General features: G+C 39.4%; 1 protein-coding gene across 4 annotated transcripts in view; it reads left to right on the top strand.

Moving 5' to 3' along the window:
- The window catches only part of PHACTR2 (phosphatase and actin regulator 2), a 279919-nt gene that overhangs the window by 124442 nt on the left and 128354 nt on the right, over nt 1-27123 (top strand). Inside the window, exon 1 of one of the 4 annotated variants that reach the window (XM_047770040.1) lies at nt 21811-22272. The exons of the other annotated variants lie outside the window; for them this stretch is intronic. Within the exon in view, the coding sequence (XP_047625996.1) occupies nt 22227-22272 (46 nt within the window). The 5' untranslated portion in view covers nt 21811-22226. Of the gene's footprint in view, nt 1-21810; nt 22273-27123 lie in introns of those variants that run through there. 4 annotated transcript variants of the gene reach the window in all.

The raw sequence follows: 27123 nt of genomic DNA, 5'->3' as shown, positions 1-27123 counted from the left end.
GTCTAGGGCAGCCACTCTTTCCTGCAACTGCTTCTCCTCCTTGGAACTTGTGCATGCATGCACATGGCTCCATGTGTGCGTGCAGGTGTGTGCGTTTGTGTGCACTGGCTAAATAAAGCTGACAAGATCTTGCCTCTTCAGTGGCTTCCAACTGTCCTGTGCCCAATCAACCACCATCTGAAGTCAACAGCTTTCCTTCCTTTCTGTGTTTATTTATAAACAGTGACATTCAAGCCCAAGGGGTAAGGAGAGTGTGAAATGGGCCTGAATCAAAGAAAATATAAGAGGTGAACAAATGAGGTTTTTGTCTTAGCTTTAAAATGTTGGTAAGCTTTGTTGATTCTCCTTAATACTTAAAAAGGTGTGTGTGTTTAGGGCCAGGAGTTTACTAGAGAACTCCAAGATGTTTTGCCAAAAAGGAGTGATGCACACAAGTCTTGAAATGTCTTTTTTTCTTCTCATTTAAAAAATTTGAAGTTCAGCTGACCTACAACACTAGGTTAGCTCTAGGCACACAGCATAGTGATTTGGTCATTCTGTGTATTACAAAATGATCACCACTGAAGCGAATTTTTTTAAGCACAGATAAGTTTGTTGGTTTTTTTGTGATTAAATGTGACAACCTCAATAAAAAATGCTTTAAATTCTTCCACGAAAAAGCAACTTCACTTAACTGCATCAGATTCCAGCCTTGAGCAAAACAAGGATACTTGAGCACCTGCTTCTTTTCCTGCATCTGCTGGATTATTTTAGCTGAAGGGCATTCCAGCCAGCATTTCTCAAATGAAAATCTCTTCCGAGTGACTCAGGCCATGTTTTTCCCAGCAGGATATGCGAGGTACCTGTGAATATTGAGAGTACACATATGTGTATGGCTTTTGTTTCCCCATCAGATAGATTCCCTCTAAGCTGGGTCAGTTTTCAGTTCTTATTACAAAGCTCAGAGTTTCAAGAATCCAACTGTGCTGCTAATTCCTATTGATGAAGGTGAGCCACCCTCATTATTCCTGACTAACCTGTGAGGCAAACCTAGCTCAGGGTGGTTTTACCAGAAGCCATGACGTGCACACCCAAGGGCTGCAAGAAGGCTGAGCGCCCACCTGGAGCTAAGTCTTCACTGTCACACTGGACTATTTGTCTACTGGTGCACAGTGTGTGTGTGTGTGTGTGTGTGTGTGTGTGTGTGTGTGTGTGTGTGTGTGTGTGTGTGTTGTGTTATAATAGTTCATGGCATATGAAATTCAGTTGTTATGATACCACTTATATCTGGAATCTAATGTATGACACAAATGAACTTATCTACAGAAAAGAAACAAACGCATGGACTTGGAGAACGGACTTGTGGTTGTTGAAGGGGAGGAGTGAGATGGACTGGGAATCTGGGATTAGTAGAATCAAACCACAGCGTTTGGAATGGATAAGCAATGAGGTCTGGCTGTAAAGCCCAGGGGACTATATCTAATCACTTGTGATAGAACATGAATGGAGGATAAGGTGAGAAAAAGAATGTATGTATATATATAACTGGGTCAGTTTACTGTACAGCAGAAATTGACAGAACATTGTAAATCAACTATAATATAAAAAAATTGTGAAATTCGGTTGCTTTTTAGTAGCCAATCTAAGCAAGACCATTCTTGAGCCCCGTGCAGACCCTCTCCTTCCCCTCTGCCCCCTCCCCCCCATTTCAGAAACATCAGTGTTATTTCCGGCCAGATCTAGGCCAGAAGCTCCTGGCAGACAATGGAAAAGCAGCAGGTGTTCCCAGCAGTGTCCTTCTTCTCCCTGAAAAGTTGTGATTGGCAAGTTTCCCAAAACTGGAGAGTTTCCCTCTGGGTTACAGAGGGTGTGACTGTCACCTCACTCCAGGAGCATTTGTCCTGGATGGCTCTGCATCCCCCCCCACCCCAGCTGTCTCAGCGGGGTCCCAAATAATTAAACTTTGGCCCTTTGGAGACAAGATCAGCCACAGGGCTTGTCAGGAGGCTGAGTCATGCTTAGAAACTCAGGCAGCTTTGAGGGTTCCCCCTGGATTTTGGTAAAGCTGTTACAAAGTGAGTTTGTCTCTCCACCTTCATCGAGCGGAGGCTGCTCAGCCTCCATCTGTGAACCTGGCCTTCTTGCCGGGAATGACACAATGAGATGCTTCCCCGCTGCTGTTGGTAAACCCCTTACGTTCATAGATGGTGGAAACGTGAGGCTACAATCTCCAAGCTATTTGTTAGCGTGCTTGGCGGACCAGTCGTTTTTAACAGCCTGCAAGATTTAATGCAGCGTTCCACATGCCAAGTTTATTTGTGAGGAAGTAGTTTATATATGCAATAAATGGAAGAATATTGAGAGGCTGGAAATAAACTCTCACATTTATGGAAAATTGATTTTTCAGCAAGGATAAATTGATTGCCAAGATAATTCAATGGAGGGAAGGACTCTTTTCAGCACATGGTGCCAGGGCTATCCATCTACAGAAGAATGAAGTGGAAGCTCAATCTCACACCATATGCAAAAAAAATTACCTCAAAATCAACTGTAGATCCAAATATAGGAGCTAAAGCTGTCACACTCTTTGGAGAAAATATAGGTATAAATCTTCACAATCTTGGATTAGGCAATAGTTTCTTAACTATGACACCAAAAACATAAGAATCAAAAGAAAAAAATAGATAATTTGGACATCGTCAAACTAAAAACTTGCTCATGAATTTCATAGCAGCATTATTCACAATAGCCCCACAGTGGAAACTGTGCAAATGTTCATCAAACGGATGAATGGATAAATAAAATGTCATATCTACATACAATGGAATAGTATTTAGCAATAAAAAGAAATGAAGTGGGAGTTGCTGCTGTGGCGCAACAGGATTGGTGGTGTCTCTGCTGCACCAGGAATCAGGTTTGATCTCTGGCCGGGTTAAAGGATCCTGGTTGCCACAGCTGCGGTGTAGATAACAACTGCAGTTCGCATCTGATCCCTGGCCCAGGAACTTCATCTGTCATGGGGTAACCAAAAAAAAAAAAAAGAAGAAGAAGAAGAAGAAGAAAAGAAAGGAAAGAAATGAAGTGCCAGAGTTCCCTGTGGCACAGCAGGTTAAATATCTGGTGTTGCAAGTGCAGCAGCTTGGGTCACTGCTGTAGCACGGGTTCGATCCCTGGACTGGGAACTTCCACACGCTGCAGGTGTAGCCAAAACAAAAAAGAAAGAAGTGAACTATTGATACAGGCTACAACATGAACAGCTCTTGAAAACATTATGCTTACTGAAAGAAGGCCACATGTTGTATTCTATTTTTATGAAGTCCAGAGGAGGCCAATTCCTAGAGACAGAAAGTGCATTAGTAGTTGCCTGGAGCTGGGAGAATTGTGGGGAAATGGGAGTGATGCCAATGGCACAGAGTTTCTTGGGGTGATGAAAATAGTCTTAAAATGTTTGTTGTAATAGTCACACAACTCTATAAATACTAAAAGCCATTCACTTGAGGGGGAGGGAGTGGGATAGACTGGGAAGCTGGGGTTAGTAGATGCAAACTATTGCCTTTGGAATGGATGAGCAATGAGATCCTGCTGGATAGTCAATTAGGACAGAGCATGATGGAGGATAATGTGAGAAAAAGAATGTATGTATGTATATATGTATGTGTGACTGGGTCTCTTTGCTGTACCGTAGAAAATTGACAGAACACTGTAAACCAGCTATAATGGAAAAAAGAAAAATCGTTTAAAAAATTTTAAAAAATAAATAAATAAATGGGGTGAATTGTGTGCTATGGGAATTCTATCCCAAGACATTATATTAAAACATAAAAAAATAGGTGGAGGAGTTCCCACTGTGGCACAGTGGGTTAATGGTCTGGGCTATCTCTGTGGCATTGCCAGTTCGATCCTCAGCCCAGTGCAGTGGATTAAGGATCCCGTGTTAGCCGCAACTGTGTGCAGGTGGCAGATGCAGCTCAGATTTTGTCCCTGGCCAGGGAACTTCATATGCCATGGATGTGACTGAAAAAGGGAAAAAAAAAAAGTGGATAGAGAGGATGGACTCTTCACTAATTTAGTTTTTCTATATTTTTCATTCTCCTCTCTTGGCCTTTATGTGCTTTCCCAGATGTTTCTTAGAGAGAAACCATCTGAAGCAAAGATTTATAACTCATTGTATGGAAGCCACAGGATTTGTGAGAAAAAGCTGGAGAGAGCGATGATTATTATAGAGTGTTTGCATTTTGATTTACTTTTTGTTCACGTTTCAGACTGAGTTCTTGACTTTGCACCTATTACCATATACTAGCTCTTCTCTCTCCAAAGAGATGGAAGGTCTTTGGAATTTTTAATAAAATATCGACTGTTGGTCAAACCCAGCTCCGGAGAATCAAATATGGTTTAGTTTTCACCCAACTTGCTTCCAACAAAATGCCACATGAGAGGTTGAAGAAAGCAGAGAGGAAACAGATGCTGTTTTCCCCTGCTTTATGGCAAAAATCACCTCTCTGTCAAGGTCAAAGAAGGGTCCTTTATTCCACCAACTGAACTCCTTATCCTAAGCTGGGAAACGATTATAAAGTAAGGAGCCTCAGTGGAGGGAAGAGGCCAGCACAGGATAAAACATATTCTTAGGTTTTCTGCTCTAAGCTGAGCTGTGGAGGGGAGCACGGGTTCTGAGCATGGATGGGGTTGCCAGGTGGGATGTGCCCTGGTCTGTCAGTCTACCCCCGCCTGGACATGAGCAAGTGGCCTTGGCAACCAAGTTATCTCCCTTGAGCCTAAGCTTGCTGGCTTGCTTGCTTGCTTTTAGGGCCGCACCCACAGCATATGGAAGTTCCCAGGCTAGGGATCGAATCAGAGCTTTAGCCGCTGGCTTACACCACAGCCACAGCAACGCTGGAACCAAACTATGTCTGCGACCTACAGACCACAGCTCACGGCAACATTGGATCCTTAACCCACTGAGCAAGGCCAGAAATCAAACCCACGTCCTCATGGATCCTAGTCGGGTTCATTAACCATCGAGCTGTCAAGGGAACTCCAGAGCCTAAGCTTTCTTGGTTTCAAACTGAGGGATCTCAAGTCTTTCCCAGCCCTAAAAATCTAGACTCTTGTGATTTCATACTCTGATCTCAAATTCTCTGAGACATCAATGCTAAATGAGCATACAGGTAGAGTATCTATATTTGAATGAATATTGTGCCCAATATTTTGAGTAATGAATAAGTGTCATAAAAGGAGTGATCTTATGACTTTTCTCAGGCCTCTGGAGCTGTAACTGATAGGTCTAGCATTTTAAATTAATGAATCAGAAAGAACATGTCTGGTAGTTTTGTAACCCACAAAAAGATGAGCACAACAGACATGGCAAATTCCAAACTTAGGTTTAAAAACAAACCGCCAGGTTCCAAGTGAACAGAAGCTCAGTTGACCACAGTGAAGCTAAATATTTTGAATGTTGGATAACAAGTTCAACTTGAACTAAGTTTGATGTGGTTACTTTTTTTTTTTTTTTTTGCGGTATAATTTATATACAGTGAAATGCACAGATTTTAAGAGAACATGAGTTTGGACAGTTGCATACATCCATGCAATATATCCATTCCCCTATCAAGACATAGAATATTCCCAGCCCCACAAAAGAGCTTTCCCAGGCCCTGCCAGTCAGTCCCTAGCCAGAGGCAAAACAGGGTTCTAATTTCTTTCTCCATCCATTAGTTTTTCCAGTCCTAGAACTCTATCAATGGAATCATGCAATATATACCCTTTTGTGTCTGGTTTCTTTCATTCAGTGAAATGGTTGTGGGGGTCATCCATTTAGTTGGTTATCAGCAGTTTCTCACAGGTTGGATTCCCAGGAAAGAGACAAAGATTAGCGGGCAGGGCATTTGTTAAGGAGGCCTCTTGGGACCTGCAGCTTTAGGAGGGAGGAAAAGAAGCAGAACTGAGCAGGGGGAGAAGGGAAGCTGTGAGGCAGCATTGACCCCAGCCCTGGATGATCCTGTGAGGACAGCCACCTTCGGCGCACATGGGGACATGGGGATCGGGGTACAATTCTCAATGGGAGCTCTGGAGCTGCCCCTTTCATCCCATGTTAATCTGGCTGTGGATGTGCACTGCTTCTCCAGGAAGAGTGTGGTACTTTGGTTAAGGCTCCTTGTTTCAGCCCAGGAAATCTCCCCCCACCCCTCCCAAAAGGGCTGTCTGCTGAGGGCTGTCTTCCAGGGCCACTTCCAGCAGAGGGAGAAATAAGGCCTTCATTTCTGAGGGTTCCTGCCAGCACGTCATGGTGTTCTATTGCCAAGTAGCGCCTTCCTGGTGGATGGACTAGAATGTACTTACCCCTTCTGTTGCCAGACATTTGACCTCTCCAGTTTTGGAGCCATTCCGAATAAAGCTGCTTTCTTAAACAGGTCTTTTTATGGATATATGTTTTCATCTCTTTTGGCTAAATGCCTAGAAGAAGAATTTCTGCCTCATATAGGATAGGTGTAGGTTTAACTTGATAGAAACTGCCAGGACAAATTTCCAAATTCCAAATTGTCATTTTACACTCCCACCAACCATGTAGGAAAGTCCCAGCTGCTACATATTCTTGCCAACACTTGGTGTGGCCAATCTTTTTCATTACATACAGGAGAGACTTGAAAAGTATCCTGATCACTTAGATGGAAATATCAGAAGGGATTTCTGCTTGGATCAGAGTTTGGACTAGACAGATGCTGAATTTACGATCTATGGTAAGCACACCATCATGTGCATTTCTACAGCAAAAATCACCCTTAACCTGTTGACTTCAAGCCCTTTGTTATTTTGGAGGTGAACTGCCATATCTATATTTATTTCAAAATTACTTTAAAATTTTGAAGTTCAGGTTCAATGTAATGGCAACTTAAAACTTAACCTGTGGTTGAACCTCCTTAGTGGTAAGGTTCTCCTGTATTAGAAAATGAATTCTGACATCTGAGTTCCTTCAATAAAGTATATTTAGATGTTAAGCTTTGATAGTAGATAAGTTTCACTGATCAGGTACTACACGCAAGCTATGTTCTATCACCTGTGTTATATCGGTTAATCCTTACACTTGATTCAGGGAGGTACAACAATGATCACCTCCTTTTTATGAATGAGGAACGGATAGGGAAAGACGGAGCTGCTTCATTCATTCACAAGTATTTAATGATCACCACTAACTTGCAAGGAGATAAGGTATCAAACAACAAAAAAATCTTTGTTCCTCTTGGAGCTTACAATAGAGGGAGATAGATAGATAAATGGACAGATAGATAGACAGGCAGGCAGATAGATAATATGCACAGTTTTACTCTCCTTGGGCTTTCAGTCCATATTTTCTATTTGGGTTGGTAACTACAAAGACAGAATGCTAGAATGTACTTTACCTACGCTACAGTATATTGTTACACTACTGAGCATTATGCTACAAAAGAAGCATCCACAACTAGGTTTCTCAGAGTTGCAGATATGGGTCCAGATAATTGTTGGAGGATTGAGAATGGAGCACAGGTCAGAGTCATTGGAACTTGGACTCACTCTTTGGGTTCTAGATGATTTAAGTGACTTCTAAGAATTGCTTCTGCAATTCAGATATGTTGGGTGGGGGTGGACTATTTGGCTCTGCCAATATATTTTTGAATAAAATAAGATACAGTTTCAGGAGTTCCTGTTGTGGCTCAGTGGGTTAAGCACCTGACTAGTGGCTAGTGTCCATGAGGATGCAGGTTCAACCCCTGGCCTCACTCAGTGGGTTAAGGATCCAGCATTACTGCAAGCTGTCAGACGCAGCTCAGATCTGACATTGCCGTGGCTGTGGTGTAGGCTGGCAACTGCAGCTCTGATTTGATCCCTAGCCTGGGAACTTCCATATGACACAGGTGAGGCCCTAAAAAAAAATGTCAATGCATGCCTGAGATACATGTTCATAAATGCCACCTATTTTGATATACCATGTTTCTCCTCGGCTATTATCTATAGTCTTATTTTTCTGGCTCTGGCCCTCTCTGAACACATCAGAGGGGAAAGTGTTAGCTTAACCAGCAGTTTTCTTCCTCTGCTGTTACAGCCTTTTCTTCGTATTCTAGGCTATACCTCTTCCTCAGAGCAAATTCAACTTCTCCTCCATCCTACTTCCTCTAGTCCTCCATTTAGACTGAGTAGATCTTCCTTTCAAGTCATCTAAATCCCCACCTGTATTAGTCATCTATTGCTGCATAGCAATATTACCACAAACATAGTAGCTTACAAAAACATGTATCTTGGTTGTTGCATGTCAGGAGTTTGGGGACAGCTTAATGGGTTCCTCTGCTTAAAGTCTCAGGATCTCATAAAGCTGTGGTCAATGTGTCAGCAAGGGCCATGGTCTCACTGAGGCTTGACTGGGGCAGGGCACATGTCCAAGGTCATGTGGCTGCTAGTGGCATTCCATTCCTTGCAGAAGGCCAGACTGAGGGCCTCAGTTTCTTGCTGGCCACGAGCCAAAAGTTGCCCTCTGTTCCTTGCCTCATGGCCCTCTCCATGTGGCAGCTCACAGTGCTTCTTCAAAGCCAGGAAGAAGGGGAGTATCTCCTAGCAAGACAGATGTGACTGTCTTATAAAACATAATCTCACACACACACACACACACACACATACACACACACACGTCACATACATCCTCACCATAGTCCTTTGGTTAGAAGAAAGTCACAGATCCCGTCCACCCTCAAGGAAAAGTCCTTACATGATGGTGTGACTATCAGAAGGCCACCTCAGCCTTTGCACTGCACCCCCGATGTTAAGAAATTTCTTGCATTACCTGTTAGTCAAATGTTTTCTTTTTGCAAAAGCAAGGTAAGCTAGACCCCTCCATCCATTTCATTCATCTATATACAATGAGTTGTGAGTTAAGGAACATTCCTGCTTATTTTTAGCATTGCTCTATTCCAACCAAATCAATTTTTAATAAGGCATAGGCTAGTAATCTCAGAAGAGAAATTGAACACAGCTTTAACTGGGGATGTTGAAAACATAATGTCAATATTTAGTAGATGCATATTAATATAATTACGGAAATATTTAGATTCTATGTTTTCTCAATTACTGAATCAAAAACCCCAAGTAATCATTTGTAAGTTGTATTCTTATTGACACTATTGCTTTGCTGGGCCTGAAAGTAAACCCGACAATACTTTTGTGAGTCTTCAATTTCCTTTTCTTATTTCCCCGAGTAGCCACAGATCTAAATGGTGCATTGATAGAGATCATATTCATTCATTCATTTATATATAAAGTACATACCTACTGAGCATCCACTGTGTGCTAGCTCTGTGCTGGTGTTATCATGGTGAACTAGGCATGGCCTCCAAGTGACCTTGAGTCCAATGGAGGAGACAGCCTTAGGGTAAATTCCATGGGAAGGCTGCTATGGAAATTTACAGGTTAAGGTCCCAGAGGATTTGACATCTCAGCCAGCATGTCCCTTAGACGTAAAATAATGGAGAATCGGAGGCCAGATATTAAGAATCAATCAAGTAGAAATGGAAAATAAAACCTGAAGGAGGATGAGTCCTCTAGTTAGCAATAAAAGAGGGAGATGAATGGAGGTTTGAGAAGCAAGCCTTTAGGAAAATGTACATAGATGATGGGAAGAAAAGTCATTAATTTTTAGTAACTGCAGTTTTGGCAAGCTACAGAGAAAGTCTCACTCGTCAAATGGTAATAGCAGTTTTCAGAATAAAGCACTAGATATTTCTATATTGACATAAATAATGGAATATGAGTGAATACTCATAATGCTTTTGCATAAAATGAAAGTTTTATTGCCCTAGATGAAACAGGGTAACATTTAACATGGAAGCAAAGCAAAACTTCAGACCCTAAAATCACAGGCTCAAGTGAGACCTGTATATTAATGCTATTTTGTTAATAAATGTAGCTGAATAGTGTCTTCAGCATTGGTTCACAGAAATACATCATTGAATATGTTACTGATTCACCGAACACTACAGTATATGCGCCTATAAAGAAGAAATAAAGTAATCTGCAGAAACAGCGAAATCTTTGGAGCTTTATGTGAGTTTTGGAATATTTATAGCAAAGCGAAATCCACAGCGTTTTCTCCTGCTAAAGAGAGAGGGAGAACAACAATGTTCTTTTAAAGTATAACACTAAATCTTTCATCTCAAGATGGCTTTTTATTGGATATTGGGCCTCTTTTTCCCTTGTAAACATTTCCCTGTGCATCTCATAATTGAAAGCCCTCTGCTTAGGGAAGTTGGGAATGAAAACTCTTCCATGAAAGAGCCTCATTGCTTTGGAGAGTGGTGTGTAGATTTAAAGTGGCAATATTCCAAGCCCATTTTGTATGCCTACTTCTTAATTGTGTGATTATATGATTTCTCCCTGAATAAATCTTGTTGTGATGAAAGATTAAGTCTGAACACCTGCAAGTTGCCTCATCCCCACCCCCCCTTCTCGGCTCCTATCTTTATCACCTGTTTGGAGAATGTGTCAACTTTCCTTAATTGAGAAGTGATTTGCAGTTACTGAAATCCATTTGATAGTCCAAAGCCTCTTCAGTATGTACAACTTTCCCTAGGGGGTTGTTTTACTTGGAGGCATCTTAGGTTTAGATTTAAGTTCTAATAAAACTAAATGTGTTTTTTTAAAAAACAACCTTATAGCTTCTTCTTCTTTTTTTTTTTTTTCTGTCTTAAAATACCAGAAGCATAAAAGAACAGTTGAAGTTAAGCCTGTTAAATATGAGAAATGACTTATTTTGTTTGTGACTCCCTTAACATGTCCTTTGGAGTTTTAAAGAGACCATTGTACTACAACTAAAAACAATTACAGAGAGATATTTACCCTAAAGGAAACAAAAATAAGCAGTAGGTTGGAGTTCTTCATCTGTTTTTAGTTATAGAATGCTGAGCTATTTAATAATGGAAGTGGTTTAACTAACACTAAATATGCATCTGTATTTTTCCTGGGATACCAAGTAGTAAGTTTTAAATTCACCTTTCTCCTAGTGATGTTTCAGTTCTTATAACTACCAGATAGTTCTGTTTTGCATCTTGAATTGTCTTCACCTGCATTCCAGGTACTTTTTTCTATTCAAAAAATGCAGAGCAGTCAAGCCCTGCTTTTCACATGGGTGACCGAAGTTTCTGAATATATTGAAGCAAATCTCTTGTTTTGCTTTGACTAAAACCTAAACTAAAAAACTAAAAATCTTTTAGTTCTTATTTCACTTGTGCCCTTATTTTTGTGGGAGGGGTTTTTGCTTCTGTTTTTTAACTGTTTGTCTTCTTGATTGATAAATCAACACATTTCATTATATTATGGCTAGAGACTGTGGATTGTATAGTATGAATTCTTTCAAATTTATTGAGATCCAGTATTTACTGAACATATAGTTGCTATTTCTCAAGTAATGGTCTGTACATAATATCTATAATACCAAGCTTATCAACTGGACTGTTCAAATTCATAACCTTAAAACATTTTTTTTTTGCTTGGTCTTATTACTTTTTGATGGTGTGTTAAAATCTCTCCATATTATTGTGGATTTGTCTATCCTAATTCTGTTAGTTTCTGCTTTTTGTACTTCAAGATTCTGATGGCAGGGGTATACTAGCTGATAATTTGTACATCTGTTTTCTTGTTAGGTCACTCCTTTTCACATCATAAAATCACTCCCTCTCTGCTATTTATTATTTTGACTTCAATTTTAATTCATCTATTATTAACACTGATATACTAACTTTCCCTTGGTAAGTATTTGCTTAAGTATGTATTTTTCATGCTTTTATTTTCAGCGTTTGCTGTTTGGGATATATCTCCTAAAATTGGCAGACAGAGAGATGCATTGTATTTCTGCTCCCTCCAAACTTTTACTCTCTGTCATTAGATATGAATATTCCTTTTGCAATATTGCAGTTATTGTTTTGGATTTGACTATCTTAATTTGTGTCCTCTTTTCTTTTCTTTCTTTTTTCTTTTTTTGGCCAGCTCCACAGCATGAGTAATTTCCTGGGCTAGGGATCGGCCTGTGCCACAGCAGAGACAACCCCAAATTCCTAACCACTAGGCCACCAGAGAACTCCTGTGTCCTCTTTTTTTAGCTTGCTCTTTTTAAATTTTTCTCATTATTTGGATTAGCAAAACTTTTTTTTGAGGGACACTCCCCTTCCAGCCCCTATGAGGTATTTCTTCTTTGACCTGGGCAGTGGGGCTCCAACAGGACTGAAAATGAGAATAAATAAAACCAACCAAAGGGTTGGGAAAAGTAAAAAAAATAAAAAAACACAACTTTTTAAAAAGTCCTTTCTTTTATTTACCGATTCAGAAGCTTATTACATTTTTCTAACAAACTCATAAAGTATTTAGTTTGTCCGTCCTCCTGATCAAAATCAGGACCCTAACAATATGTCAAAATATTCATTGACTACATCTCCATTTTTAAAATTTAATCTTTATTTTATACTGAAGTATAATTGATTTACAATGTTGTGTTAGTTTCAGATGTACAACAAAGTGATTCAGTTGTACATATACATATATGCATTCTTTTTCAGATTCTTTTCCCATATAGGTTATTATAGAATATTGAGTAGAGTTCCTTGTGCTACACAGTAGGTCCTTGATTATCTGTTTTGTATATAGTAGTGTGTATATGTTCATCCCAACTTCCTAATTTATCACTTCCCTCCCATCACCTTTCCCTTTTGTTAACCATAAGTTTGCTTTTGGTCTTTGGTTATTTGTTTGTCTGTTTCTGCTTGTTTGTTTACGGCCACGTCTGCGGCACATGGAAGTTCCCAGGCTAGGGGTCCAATTGGAGCTGCAGCTGCTGGCCCACGCCACAGCCACAGCAACGCCAGATCCCGGAGCCACATCTTTGACGTATGCTGCAGCTTGAAGCAATGCCAGATCCTTAAGCCACTGAGTGAGGCCAAGGATCAAATCCCCATCTTCAAAGAGACTAGTTGGGTTCTTAACCAACTGAGCCACAATGGAAACACCCATCATCAGTTCGTTTTTGAAGGCTACGAGTCTGTTTCTGTTCTGTAAACAAGTTTATTTGTATCATATATTTTCTGGCCCACCCATGACATGTAAAGGCCAGGGACTGAACCCATGCCAGAGTTGCAGCTTGAACCATAGCTGCAGCACCACTGGATCCTTAATCCTATATGCCATGAGGAAACTTACATTTGTATCATATTTTAGATTCCACATATAACTCATATCATATATTTGTCTTTGTCTGACTTCATTTAGTATGATAATCTCTAGGTCCATCCATGTTGCTGCAAATGACATTATTTTGTTCTTTTTATAGCTAAGTAATCATTCCATTGTATATACGTACCACATCTTTATCCATTTCTCTGTCCATGGACATTTACGTTGCTTCCATGTCCTGGTTATTGTGAATAGTGCTGCTTTGAACGTTGAGGTGCATGTATCTTTTCAAATTATGGTTTTTTTCCAGATATATGCTAAGATATAGGATTGCTGCATCATATGATAGTTCTATTTTTAGTTTTTTTTTAAGAAGCCTCCATACTGTTCTCCATAGTGGTTGTACCAATTTACATTCCCACCAACAATGTAGGAAAGTTCTCTTTTCTCCACACCCTCTCCAGCACTTATTGTTTGTAGACTTTTGATGATAGCCATTCTGATTGGTATCGATACCTCATTGTAGCTTTGATTTGCATTTCTTTGTTAGAGATGTTGAGCATCTTTTCTTGTGCTTTTTGGCCATATGTATGTCTTCTTCAGAGAAATGCATATTTAGATCTTCTGCTCATTTTTTTGTTTGGGTCATATATTTTTTTTTGATATTGAGCTGCATGTGCTATTTGTTTATTTTGGAGATTAATCCCTTGTTAGTTGCATCGTTTAGAAATATTTTCTTCCATTCTGTGGGTTATCTTTTTGATTATCATTTTGTGTAGGCAATAGTGTATTAAATTCACCATAATTCTATCAATTTCTGTACTCGTTTCTTGCATCCCACCTTTAATCTGGGCTCTTTTTCTTTCCTACTGGGGGATATTCAGTAGAAGTTCCTTTAGTGGTTAACCACTTTCAGTGAGATTGTGTTTGATTTAGTGAATGATTGTTTAGCTGGGCATGGAATTCTAAGTTATTTCCCCATAACACTAATATAATTCTATTGTCTTCTTAGATTTATGGTGATTCTTTGATGTGGCATCTGTCTTTTTGGCCTATTTTAACATCTTCTCTTTAATCTTGATACTCAATTTCCCTAGGATGCATCTAGGCGTAGATTGATTTTTTTTCCCCCTTAGTGACACCTTGGATTGTTTTCATTCCACACTTGGATGTCTAATTGAACATTTCAAAATTGAACTTCTAATTTTCTATCCTCAATCCACTTCACCCTGTTGTCTCAGATTTAATTAATGGCAACTCAGTCCTTCTGACTGCTTAGATAAAATTTTGAAGTCATCCTTGCTTCATCTCTTTTCTCCCATACTCCACATTCAATCCTTGAAGAAATTAAGCTAAACATTACCCTAAAAGAGCATCTAGAATCCACGTACATTTCACCATCCCCATCACTGCCAGCTTGGTCTAAGGCCCTATCATTTTTTAAAATTTTTTTATTAAAGGATAGTTGATTTACAATGTTCCGTCAATTTCCACTGTACAGCAAAGTGACCCAGCCACCCATACACCACCACCACCCCTTTTTTTTTTTCACTTTCCATCAGGTTCTTACCCAAGAGACTGGATACAGTTCCCTGTCCAGTACAGCAGGGCCCCATTCCCTCATCCCTTCTACACGTAACAGTCTGTATCTACCAACCCCAAACTCCCTATCGGCGTCCCCATCCCCCTGACAAACACAAATCTGCCTTCCACGTCCACGATCTGTTTCTGTTTTGTAGATAGGTCATTTGTGCCATATTTTAGACTTCACATGTAAATGATATCATCTGGTCTTTGTCCTTCTCTTTCTGACTTACTTCACCTAGTATGAGAGCCTCTAGTAGCATCCATGTTGCTGCAAATGGCATTATTTTGTCCTTTTTTATGGCTGAATAGTACCCCTATCATTTCTTGCCTGGTGTATATTTCTGCTTCCAACCTTGTCTCTTCCCTCTACTCAGAAGCCATAATAATCTTAAAATATAGGGCAGATCATGTCATTCCTTTGCTCAAACCTGACATTGCTTCCCCATCTCCCTTACAGTAAAGCCAAAGTCTTTATGGTCAACTGCCACATCCTACATGGTTTATAATCCCCTTCTCAGCTTCCCCTCCCTTACTGTCCTCCAACCACACTGGCCCCTTAATGTTGCTCAAACATACAGCCTGCTCTTGTCCTTACATTACCTGACCTTTCTGCTTGGGATGCCCTTCCTCCAGACAACTTCATGGCTAACTCCATCATGTTCTCTGAGTCTATGCTCAGGTAATACCTCTTCAGTGAGGATTACCGTGAGCATCACATGCTAATCCATCTCTCTTACCCTCCATCCATCCCTTATAACCCATCTCTTGCCCCTAGTATTTCAAAGCATTTTTCACCTTCTAAATTGCTATAAAATTTACTGATTTATTAGGTTCATTGCTTATTTTCTGTCCTTTCGTTAAGATGTAAGTTCTCTGAGTGCAGGTATTTTTACTTTTTGTTTAATTATCTCAATTATCTAGAACAGAGCCTGGTACAAAGGAGATGCATAATAAATACAAATTGTTAGATGACTGATAAACCAATAAATGAATTCTTATTTATACAGAACTATCATATGTATATGTGCAAATATGTACACATATAATCGTAAGTTATATATTATAATATATATAAAATATAGATTCTATGTATTTTCACTGAATGGAAATACAATGAAATATTGTTACAAGCCAAATGCCCATTAACTGGTATACAGATAAACAAACTTTGGTATGACCATACACTACCAATTCATACAACATGGATGAATATCAAAAATGTTGTCTAAAAAAAGCCAGATATTTAAAACTACATATGCTGTTATCCATTTATATGAAAAAAAATTTTTTTTGCTTTATGTGGCTGCACTCATGGCATATGGAAGCTTCCAAGCTAGGGGTCGAATCAGAGTTGTAGCTGCCAGCCTACACCACAGCCAAATCAATGCGGGATCCTCTGAGCCATGGCTGCGATCTACACTACAGTTTAGGGCAATGCCGGATCCTTAACCCACTGAGTGAGGCCAGGGCCAGGGATTGAACCCACAACCTCATGGATCCTAGTTGGGTTCATTACCGCTGAGTCACGATGGAAACTCCCCACTCATATGAAATTATAGAAGAGTCTAAATTATGGAGATGGAAAGCAGGTCAATAGTTACTTTGTGCTGGTGGATGGGACTGGAATTAACTGCAGCCCTGATGGAACTCTTTATGGTTCTCAAAGTTTTCTAAAGCCTGATTGCGGTAGCAGTTGACTACATATTTACTACAACTCACTGAATTGTTTATTTAAATGGGCAAAATTTAGGATTTGTAAATCATTCCTACAAAAGCTGTAAGAAGTAAATAAACAAATACAGTTAATATTAACTGCATACAATAGAATTTAATCTTTCATTTAGGAAGTATTTCACAATCTTGAGTCACCTTCCAAATGAGTTGCTGACTCTGTATTGGAAAGATGTGAATTTATAAATTAATAAAGTTGAGAGCCTTCCCTGTAGCAGCCCTTTGTTCATCCTTCACTCTTTGTGGAACAAACCTCTATTGCTGTACTCACTGTTAAAGTCATTTACTTGTAAGCCTCAATACCCATTCTCCACCATACATATATACAATGAACTGCTCTAGGGTCCGTCTGTACCACTTCTCCTCACGTTCCATGCACCAGAGGTACTGGGCCCCTGGGAGATCCTCAGTTAATTCTAGCTAAGTGACGAGAGGGTTATTAACAGAATGGCATATAAGAGGAAATGTACAGCCACTGACAGAAATTGATATTATCTTGCTATGGAATCCTCATACTAACATCAAAATCATCCATCTGTTCCTAGGTGGACTTTTTTTTCTTCCACACTTCACATTGCTGTGATGAAGGAATTCATGTACATGCTTATTCTTCTCTTTATCACACATATATTAAGTGCCTTCTATATGCCTAGACATTTTGTTAGGTACTAGGGATGGGTGTGATGGCTTATAAAGCAATGATTTGGACCTTATTTTAAGCAATTACTTTCTGTAAATAGGGCAGTAATGATTAAACATGTCTTTAAGGAATTTTCTCTTTAGATTTGGGGTCGTAAATTAAAGACGATTAATTTTATGGCAGTGGTCAGAGTTTTAAACACTATGGATGAGTGATTTGTTTTTCTTATAAAACAAAGTGCAACAAGTTACACACTTTTTCTCCTGGGGTGGGGAAAAGTTTTCTGGAAAAGGAAATTCCAGCACCACCCCTTGAGGTCTTTCTTTTCCAGAGTAAATCTTCCAGCCATCCAGCTCAATCACTAAGTAAGCACATGTGTGAAACACCACGCCCTTTGCAGAGACTCCGGGCAAAAGTGGGGTGGGCTATTTTGCTAATCCTTTTAGCTTGAGCAAGCAGTAGAAGAAAAACTCAGGAAATAAATCATATAAAAATATGAGAACAATAGGAAAGAAAAGCCTGTCTTACAGGTTTGTTTCCTGTTCTAATACTTGTGGAATGCGGTTTTTCCCTCCACTGATGCTGAATATAACTAGAATGTCTTCTCTTTACCAAAGCTCTCCTTTGTCTATTTATGTTATCATGTTAAAACTAAAATCTCTCAGAATTGTCAAAATAAAAGGCCTGGGAAGCATTTAGTGGTAATTGCTATAAAGTAACATTTTAAAAAGTAAACACTGCTCACATATACATAATTGCAACTGCAATTATAAGATTCTGCTTGCTTTTTAGTAGTTATGTTTTCTGTGTAAGTGGACTTTCACAAAATATAGCCACGTTTTGAAGTAATGCCTAGATTTTAAACACTGGCAGATATTCTACTAAAAAAACTACCTTAAAAAATTTTGCACACCAATTTTTAGTTTCTGAATTTTATATTCTTTTACCTGATTATTAGAACCTCTTGTGTTAAAACAGCCTTCTAATTTTAAAAATTGCCCTCTAGCACCTCCCTCAGAGAAAGGGAGAAAAGACAGTTTTCTGCTTTTTAATAAATCTGATAATCATAGGTAGGAAGAAGATAAATGACTAAACTGATACTTTTAGATGTTCCCTGAATTTCTGTTGTTTCTTCTGACCGTTATGTCCAGGAAACAGATACATTTTTTAAAAATCCTATTTAGAAAATTATTATATTTTAATTACTAAGTGTCATTTCCTTTCCCCTAGGAAAACATTTTCTATGACTCTAATGCCCATTTTGCAGGTAAATGTCAGTAATTCACTAGATCATCATGGCCAAGTCCAGGACTAAGGGCGCCAGTTAAGAGAATCTTCATCTACTTGAACATGGCCATCACCAGCCACTCTTGCTTTCTGGGCCACCACTGATCAACCATCTCATCTTCTGGGACTCCGCCCAACTCTTCTCCCCCTCCCCCTGCCCCAACTGCTGGTGTATCAAAATCAGGTCCTAGCAGAACTGACAGCATCTGGAAAAGCAGACACCCAGGATGGGTATTCATGGCATCTGTGCTTTAAAGGAGGAAGATCTCACTCTTCCTCCTTCTCCAGGCTTAGATCTGGCCACTAGACAAGCCCACCAATGACCTAAGTTTTGGTAGTAACCCACTCTTCCTCCTCCTTCAGGCTTAGATCTGGCCACTAGAAAAGCCCACCAATGACCTAAGTTTTGGTAGTAACCTAAAATTTGGTAGTAGTAATGAATGTACTAATTGTAAATCATCTCTCTAACCACCAAATTGTGTCTACAATTTGGACTTCAATATAGGAGAGGACTTTTCCACAAACAGATTGCTAAAGTTTAGGTTTATGTCTGCTTTCAACTTTTATCTCATGGATCCAGTGATTCCCATCCATGAAAAGTTCAAGTGTCACTTTGGGTACCCCTGAAGGATGAACTTAATAACTCCTACATCAGACAAGACAGTAAAATCTGTGTCACTGGGTAGAATGCTTGAACACCTCAGTAAGTACCTCCTCTGTTGAGAGGCAAACCAGTTTTAGGGAGGGGAAATTCTATCTAACGAATCCACTTAATTTCTTTCTGGAAGAAAAGGAGTAAATCACAGAAAGTCTTGCAGGAGTTGAAAAATATTTGGACTGTTTAGTGGAAAAACTCAGTAGATACTGTCAGTCTATATTTTTTGGAAGGTTTAACATAAACTACTCCTCACAATCAGTCATGGTAATGATTTGATGACAGCATATTATAAAAGATGAAAGATGAGCTTCCTTATATTGAAAGAAACTCATACAGGCCAGTTGTTAATTTCCAGAAATTCTGCAAGCCAGTTGACATACATTTTGCAAACCAGTTGACCATTTGTTGAGTTGGTCATTATAGGAGTATTTACACCATAAAAACGAGCAAACCAAATCATATCAGTCTTTTCCTCAACCCCCAGACCTAACTGGTTGTTGAGCATTTACCATGAGATCACTGGCTAAGAGACTGGTTTAGAAATATAGACCAAAGACCAAGGTCAATGGGATGAATGCTGAAGAGTTATAAATAGATCATTTCCTCAGAGTTAGATGTTGGCGCTAATCTTTTTTAAGCATTTTTATAAATTCCCTGGAAAGAGGTAACATGCTGAGAAATGTCCATTTTTTTCAGATGCCATTAAACATTCCCGCAGTTAAACTGTAAACTCAAGGGATTAACAGCCAGAGCTCTGAGTAAAACTGAGATGGCTGAATAATAGCAGATGAGCTGTAATGAGGCAAGAACAAGGCAATTTGGAGGGAAATTATCTTAACATACTCTTGTTAGAAGATAAATTCTTACCTTTAGGTCATGACCCATAAATGGAATTTAGGGATTTCTGTAGACTTTTTCTATGTTCATTAATATAATTTGTTAGCTGTGATTAAAAAAAAGGCTGTTAAAACACCAACCCCCATCAGAAGCACTGGAAACAAAATAGAATAAACTGTCCCACCCTTATAAAGAAAGCTTAATGCACACTTCCTGCAGTTTTGGCTGACATGCTTCAAGGATAATGTAATGGAACTGGAAAAATTTCAGAGGAAAGTCTGTAACCTGATCCGGGGATTATAAGAATCCCAGATGAGGTTAAGATTATATTAACTAGCAAATCATGAAAGGTTTTGAGTAAGGTAAATATACATGGATTTAGCAAATCCTGAAAGGCTATAGCAATAGAGTACCTCTTTGATGTTTAAAATATGAATTTGCAGAAGAAATAAAAAGAAATGCATTATTGATTCTCAAGAAAAAGAAATAATGATAGCAAAAATAACATTGTACCTCACAGTTTAGCTTCTGTCATTTAAAAAAATCATTATATTTACATACTTTAATGTGCAGAGTTGACTGTATATTTTCTCTATTCAATGATCTTCCTCAACAGTTAGACTCTATCCAATTTAAGTTGAGGGAACATTTAACCTGGTTTTTGTGGTTGTTGTTTTAAGGCAATTTCAGGAAGAAATTGAAGAGCTCTTATAATTGTTTATCTCACTGCTGAGCCTCCCAGGTGGAATGTGTGCCCAAAACACAACAGTTTTTTACTTAATAAGGAAATTTAGTTAGGATTAATTTCATTGTCCTAATTAGAACTCACATCTTGGTTAATCCTCAATTTCAATTTTAAAAAAAATCAGGGTTTCTCAAGAGTGAATTAGGCAAAGGGAAGTAGATAATGGAGTACACTATTACAGGGGAAAAGTTTTCCCCACAATAGAGGGTGGGCTACTTGGGTGTGAAAAAAATAGGGCAATTTATATAAAGGATGAAACATTTAATGATGAAACAGACAAGCGACTGTCTTTCAAAAAAGGAAGCAAGACTCATTGTGATCTTAATACAAACTTTCAAAAAAAAAGGTTTGCATACTTAAACTATCAAGTATGTTTATTATCTCATAAAATACATATACTATATTGCTTTTTAATAGTTCAGAGTTGAATGCCTAGGATAAACAAAAAAGTGAAAGCTGTGGCAAGTGACATAGTGCATTTAAAAAAAACCTTTAAATGAAATATATACATTCAGAAAAATGCAGAAATCATGGTACACAATTCAGGGAATTTTCATAAAGTGAACCACATTTATGTAATCATCACCCAGTCTAAGGCCACATATATCAATCTACAGATAGACTGATAGATGGAGATACATATGGCATCTAGCCTTCTCATCAATTGTAAATACCAAGAGTATTTATTTGCATTCATATTTTTAAGAAGTTTGAGAATGAGATTTAATTACAGTAGGACTTAATTTGTTATGGAATATTAGCTTCTAAAATAAATTAGTGTTGTTTCCGTGGTTTTCATCTTTTGTGTATTTTAAGACCTCACCACGAAGCTTCGTAGCCCTCACAATGAATCTTTTGAAATACAGGAGAGGTGAGCATCCCAGAGTCTAGGTGGTAGGGGTATACTTGGTTGATCCTACACCTAGATCCATCATTCAGATTTATTGTTCACTCTGATTGAGGCCACCAATACTGCTTTTAAAAATTCGATTTGTTAAAAGGAAGAGAATTTTTTAAATGAGAAAAATGCACACAGAGCAGACTAAGCTCTGCAGTACAACAAAGTGAGGAAGGAACTAGCTTTAAAGAAACAAATTTTCTTAAATTAAGTACCGTGACTAAGTACTTTAATTCCTTTTCTTCCAGCCCTAAAGGATCATTTGACAGTGAACCTTTTAAGTTTAACGGGAGTCGCCCGAACTCTCTGCTACGCTGGGGGGGGTTGGTTGCAGGTCGCACAGCCCCCGCCAGCCTGGCTAGACCAGCCCGTGCCTCTCGGCTCCCCACTTCCTCGCCCCCCTCATTCCACCGCCCCCGTCGCCCACTCCCCTTCTCTCCTCCCCCGTGACCCTTGACCCCAGCTAATCTGCATAGAGGAATGACAGGCATCCGCTGGGCAGGATCCGCCGCGCCGGCTACGGCCGGCCGGGCTGGGAGACCCGCGAGGGGGAGAAGGTGAGGGGATCCGGCGGGCAGCTCCGCATGGACCGAGAAATGAACGCTTGGAAATCTGTCTGCGAGCGGACCCATGATCCAAGGACCAAAAGAGCCGCGTGATCGCCGGACCTGGCCCTGCGACCCGAGACATGGGCCAGACCTCGGTCTCCGCGCTGTCCCCGCAGCCCAGCAGCGGTGAGTCCGGGGCGCACGCGATGCGCTCCCGCCGCGCGGGCGCTGGGCTTGCTCCGGGCAGCTGGGACAGTCGAAGGTTCCTGGGCAAGTCGGGCTCTGCCCGAACCCGCCAAGTCCCTCGGAGAAACCCGAGAGGTAGCGCTCCCCCAAACTTCTTTGTCGTGGAAAAGTGGAATGCCTTTTGGGATCCAGCCGATTTTACCTTAAAGGCGCAGGCTCCATTTTCTGTCTGAGATGCCTCGCTTTCGTGTTTATCTGAATCACTGGAGTCTGAAATTTACAAGAAACGCGGTTTGCGTATTGCTTTGTTTTTAAAACGCGAAACTTAACAAGATTAAGGTGCCAACAGGTTTTTCTGTATTTATGCTTGACTTCCGAACAGACTAGAGCTGAATTCTTTCAAGCATGTCAACTGATTTATGGTTTGTTTTTCGGAGTAAAAGAAGTGCTGATTGCCTTCTCTTATCTTGGCAGAACGCTGAATGCTTAATAACAAACCCCCCCAAAATGCTTAATTCTTTCAAATGAGCCTTGTTTATGTTATTCACATAAGCTATAAAATTTGGGGAAACATATTTCATGAACTCAGTTACTGAGGGCTAGAGTTCGTTTTATGGAAACTTGTGTAATGTTTCTGAGCTATATCGCCCTATTCCCTGTGTTGTTTCCTTTTTCCATTTTCTTCGACAAAAAAAAAAAAAAAAAAGGAAGGAAGGTACGTCTGGCATTTCTCCAACAGTGCAGGGATAAACAACTTTCTGGTGGCAATACTTGTGATTGGATAATGGAGTACATTTAAAAAAGGTCCTATTTTGATATTTTTTTCCCATCAAGAATTAAAAAAACAAACAAACCTCAAAGGGGGGCATTTACGTTATTCCTTGAGATATTTGATACACTTTTCAAATTGTGTAAACATCAACAGGATCTTGCTGAAAGGAAATGACAGGGCACAGATGAAGGTTTTTTTTTTTTTTTTAATCAGCTCCAGGATGTCTCTAGATAGCATTTTATCATTCCAGCTTCCCCCCACATGGGTTTGTTTATAACTGTAGAGCTTCACTCCCTGAAATATCATAAGCTTTTGCTTCAAGAGAACCAACCTTTTGCCAAGGAGAGAACTCAGAATCCAAAAAAGGTCACACCTTCCCTTGCTGTTAATGACAAGGTTGTATGATGCTCCAGAACTGAAGAGACTTCGTGTGGATGACTTTTGGGGAATTTGCGGGGGGGGGGGGGGGGGGGGAGTGTTGATTAGGATCTTAATCTACTAAACAATTTTGTGCAATTAAGGCTTACTCTCCTTTTGTCTTACTTTAAAGTGGTGTGACTTTGTTTCAAGAAAGAATGTACATTTTTAAATTTCTGCACTGGCAAAGCGTGGAAGTGGCTCAGTACTGAATACAGCAGATATAAAGTACTGCCCTGAATTTAGTTCTTTTGCCACAGAATATTGTTAGGTAATATTAGAAAAGTGAATTTTGCCTTTGTAAAATCAAGGAATATTATATAAATGATGCCTAAGAAGCAGAGTAGAATCCTAAAATGTGACCTTCCTAGCTCTTCCCCAGTACAGCAAAAAATACCCAGATTGCTATAATTCCTAATGAAATGACTAATCGCGTTGAGAGATTGGGATTACTTATACAAAAAGTGATTGAAACAAAAAGTTATGCTTGACTATAAAAGATACTTCAGAGGAATTTCTCATGGAATGGTGCTATACTTAAATTAGAGGTCCTGTGTTTCATTGATTAGAAGTTTGCATGTATTGAAGTGACCAATCCAGACATTATGAGTAGAGGGGTTTTGGTTTGGTTTTGTCAGTTAAGGGTTAATAATTGTTATGGCTGAATTTTTTTAATGGGTAAGAGCAGAGCAGTTTTCTCATTGTATCCATGTAGGCCCTCCATGTGTATTAGTAGTATCCCTGAAGTTTTGCCATGAGATTCCAAATGAAAATGAAAAAACAACAAAAATGGAACATTTGATTGCCGTATCTGAGTTTTATATTCACATGGTGTTCTTTGCTGAGTCTGAGACCATCAAACCCTCTCTTCTTCCTAGGATTTTATTCCCTCCTTGTTAGCTGTTGGCCACTTGCTTCACAAATGGTGTGAAGATCTTTGCTGAGTGTGAGCTCCAGCATCTACTTGTTGAAGTCTGGAGTGGCTGCCAGGGATTAAAGCGGTGGAGATGGTTCTCATCTTAAATGCTTAACAGGGGACAGTCTGTGTGAGGCTAAGGAATCCGTAGCACAGGGTCCAAGCGTGCGTACTTTTTACTCGATTTGGGCTTTTGTGAAAATCATCACTGTAGGCCACAGGTGAGCTTGTGCTTCTCTCTAGATTTCTGGCTCCTTTGAATCTTTTGGTTTGGGGCTGCATCTGTTTCTCTGGGTTCTAAGAAGATCAGTAATATTTCTGAAAATGAGCAGTTTGAGTCATTATTTCTATTTTTTTAAAACACCTTTTACAATTAACATACCGTAAAATTCACCCGTTGAGGGAGTTCCCTTCGTGGCTCAGTGTTATGAACCCGACCAGGATCCATGGGGATGTGGATTCGAACCTTGGCCTCTCTCAGTGGGTTAGGGGTCCGGCGTTTCCTTGAGCTGTGGGGTAGATCGCAGGAGCAGCTCAGATCCAGTATTGCTGTGGCGTGGCTCGGCTCCCATTGGACCTAGCCTGGGAATTTCCATATGCCGCAGGTGCGGCCCTAAAAAGCAAAATAAATAAGTAAATAAAATAAAATTCACCCATTGACAGTGTATAATTCATTGTTTCCCAGTATATTCACAGTGTTCTGAAACCATCAATCCTTATTCCCGTCCTTTTCAACCCCTAGTCCCAGTCCTAATTAACCATGAGTCTACCTTAAGTCTCTGTAGATTTGCTTATTCTGAACAATTATAGGACTGGGATCATAAAAACAACACACCTTTTGTGACTGGCTTCTTTCACTTAGTTTGAAGTTTGCAAGGGTCATCCATGTTGTGGCAGGTATCAGTCCTTCATTTCATTACCAAGTAATATTCCATTGTATTAATATACCACATTCTTTTTTAATCCATCCGGCAGTTGATGGCCATTTGGGTTATTTTCCTTCCTTTGTGAAAAGTGCTGCCATAAACTTCAGGTAGAAGTGTTTCCATGAACATATGTTTTCATTCTCTTGGGTCTAGATCTAAGAGTGGTCATGTTGTAACTCTGTGTTTATGTTACGTTGTGTTTTAAGGAACTGCCAATTTTCCAAAGCAGGTGTACCATTTTATATGACCTCCAGCAGTGTAAGGAGGGTCCATTTTCCATCTTCATCAACACTCCTTATTATCTTTTGACTATGGCTGTGCTAGTAAATGTGAAGTTGTATTTCCTGGTGGTTTCGATTTGGATTTCCCTAATTATGGACATTGAGCATCTTTTCATGTGTTTATAGGCCATTTGTATATCTTCCTTGGAGAAATGTCTGTTCAGATCCTTTGCTTAATTTTAATTGGGTAATTTGATTTCCTGTTTTTGAGTTGTAAGAGTTCTTTACCTACTGGATACATGTTCCTTATCAGATGTATGACTTGCAAATACTTTCTCCCAAGACATTGGAGAAAGTATTTGCAATACTCCCAAGACATTCTTGTCTTGTTTTGATCTAATAAGGAAAGCGATCAGTCTTTCAACATTGTCATGTTAGCTGTGGGTTTTTCATAGATGCCCTTATCAAAAAGTTCCCTTCTGTCTTGGTTTGTGTCTTTATCTTGCAAGTGTTATATTTTTTTTCTCCTGTTGAGACGATCATATGGTTTTTGTCTGTCATTCTGTTAACGTGGCATATTACATTAATTGATTCTCACATGGTAAACAACCTTGCATTCCTGGGATAAAGCCTACTTGGATATGATGTATAATGCTTTTTATATGTTGCTGGTTTTGGTCTCCCAGTATTTTATTGAGGATTAGATTTATTATTTCTAAGCACAGGCTAAACAGGTATATCCTCAAATAGGGTGGTTTCAGTACCTTCTGACCTCATGCCTTAGAAAGGCTGAGACTTCTGGTATTCTCATCGCCAAGTACAAGGCATGATGGATGGGATACGAAAAAGTTTGTTGAGTATATGAATGAATCAACAAATATTTTCAATGCAGTCTGACTACTTTAAGCCAATGATTATATGAATGAGAGTTACGTATTATTATTATTATTATTATTTTTTAACTTCCAAATTGCATGTTTACTCTGGCTGGCTCTGTTGTCAGAAGGATGCAATCTGAATCTAGTAACTGTTTCTTCCAGTCTTCAGCCCCACCCATATCCACTATGGCACAGATCAACTCTTGGCTGTTTTCCATGAGCCCTTGGGTTGAAAGGCCAGACAGAGTCACTCTTCTCATTTTTAGGAGACAAGGGAACAAGTGAATAAATTATGCAGGATCACACCCAGGCCATGACAGAACCTTTACCTATCTGTGTTTTGGGGTTTCCGTGTTTTGGTCAGGGCCTTATTTTTATCCTACCCAGGATATGTATCCTTTTCCTTGTAAAGCCAGTATTAGAAGAACTCATAAAGGCAAAAATGGTTAGTTTATTTTTCTTAATGAAAATAACATGCACATGATCACAAGTCAAACTTTACAAGACTGTTCAGGATAAAAGTGAACTTTATTCTCTCCCAGACTCGCAGTCCCTTTTTAATTATAACCCAACATGAACAGTTTTCATTACAAACGGTTTTCATTCATGTGTGTATCTTTATCAAAATACAAGAAGACGTATTATGCTAACTGCTCTAGAGTTTTAAGTTTTTCATGTAATGTAACTTGAAAGTATTTCCATAGTGATGTTTTTAATCTAC

This window comes from Phacochoerus africanus, chromosome 2 (assembly GCF_016906955.1).
Source record: "Phacochoerus africanus isolate WHEZ1 chromosome 2, ROS_Pafr_v1, whole genome shotgun sequence".
In the NCBI taxonomy this organism is placed as follows: Eukaryota; Metazoa; Chordata; class Mammalia; order Artiodactyla; family Suidae; genus Phacochoerus; species Phacochoerus africanus.
This window is presented reverse-complemented; position numbering and strand designations above follow the sequence as displayed.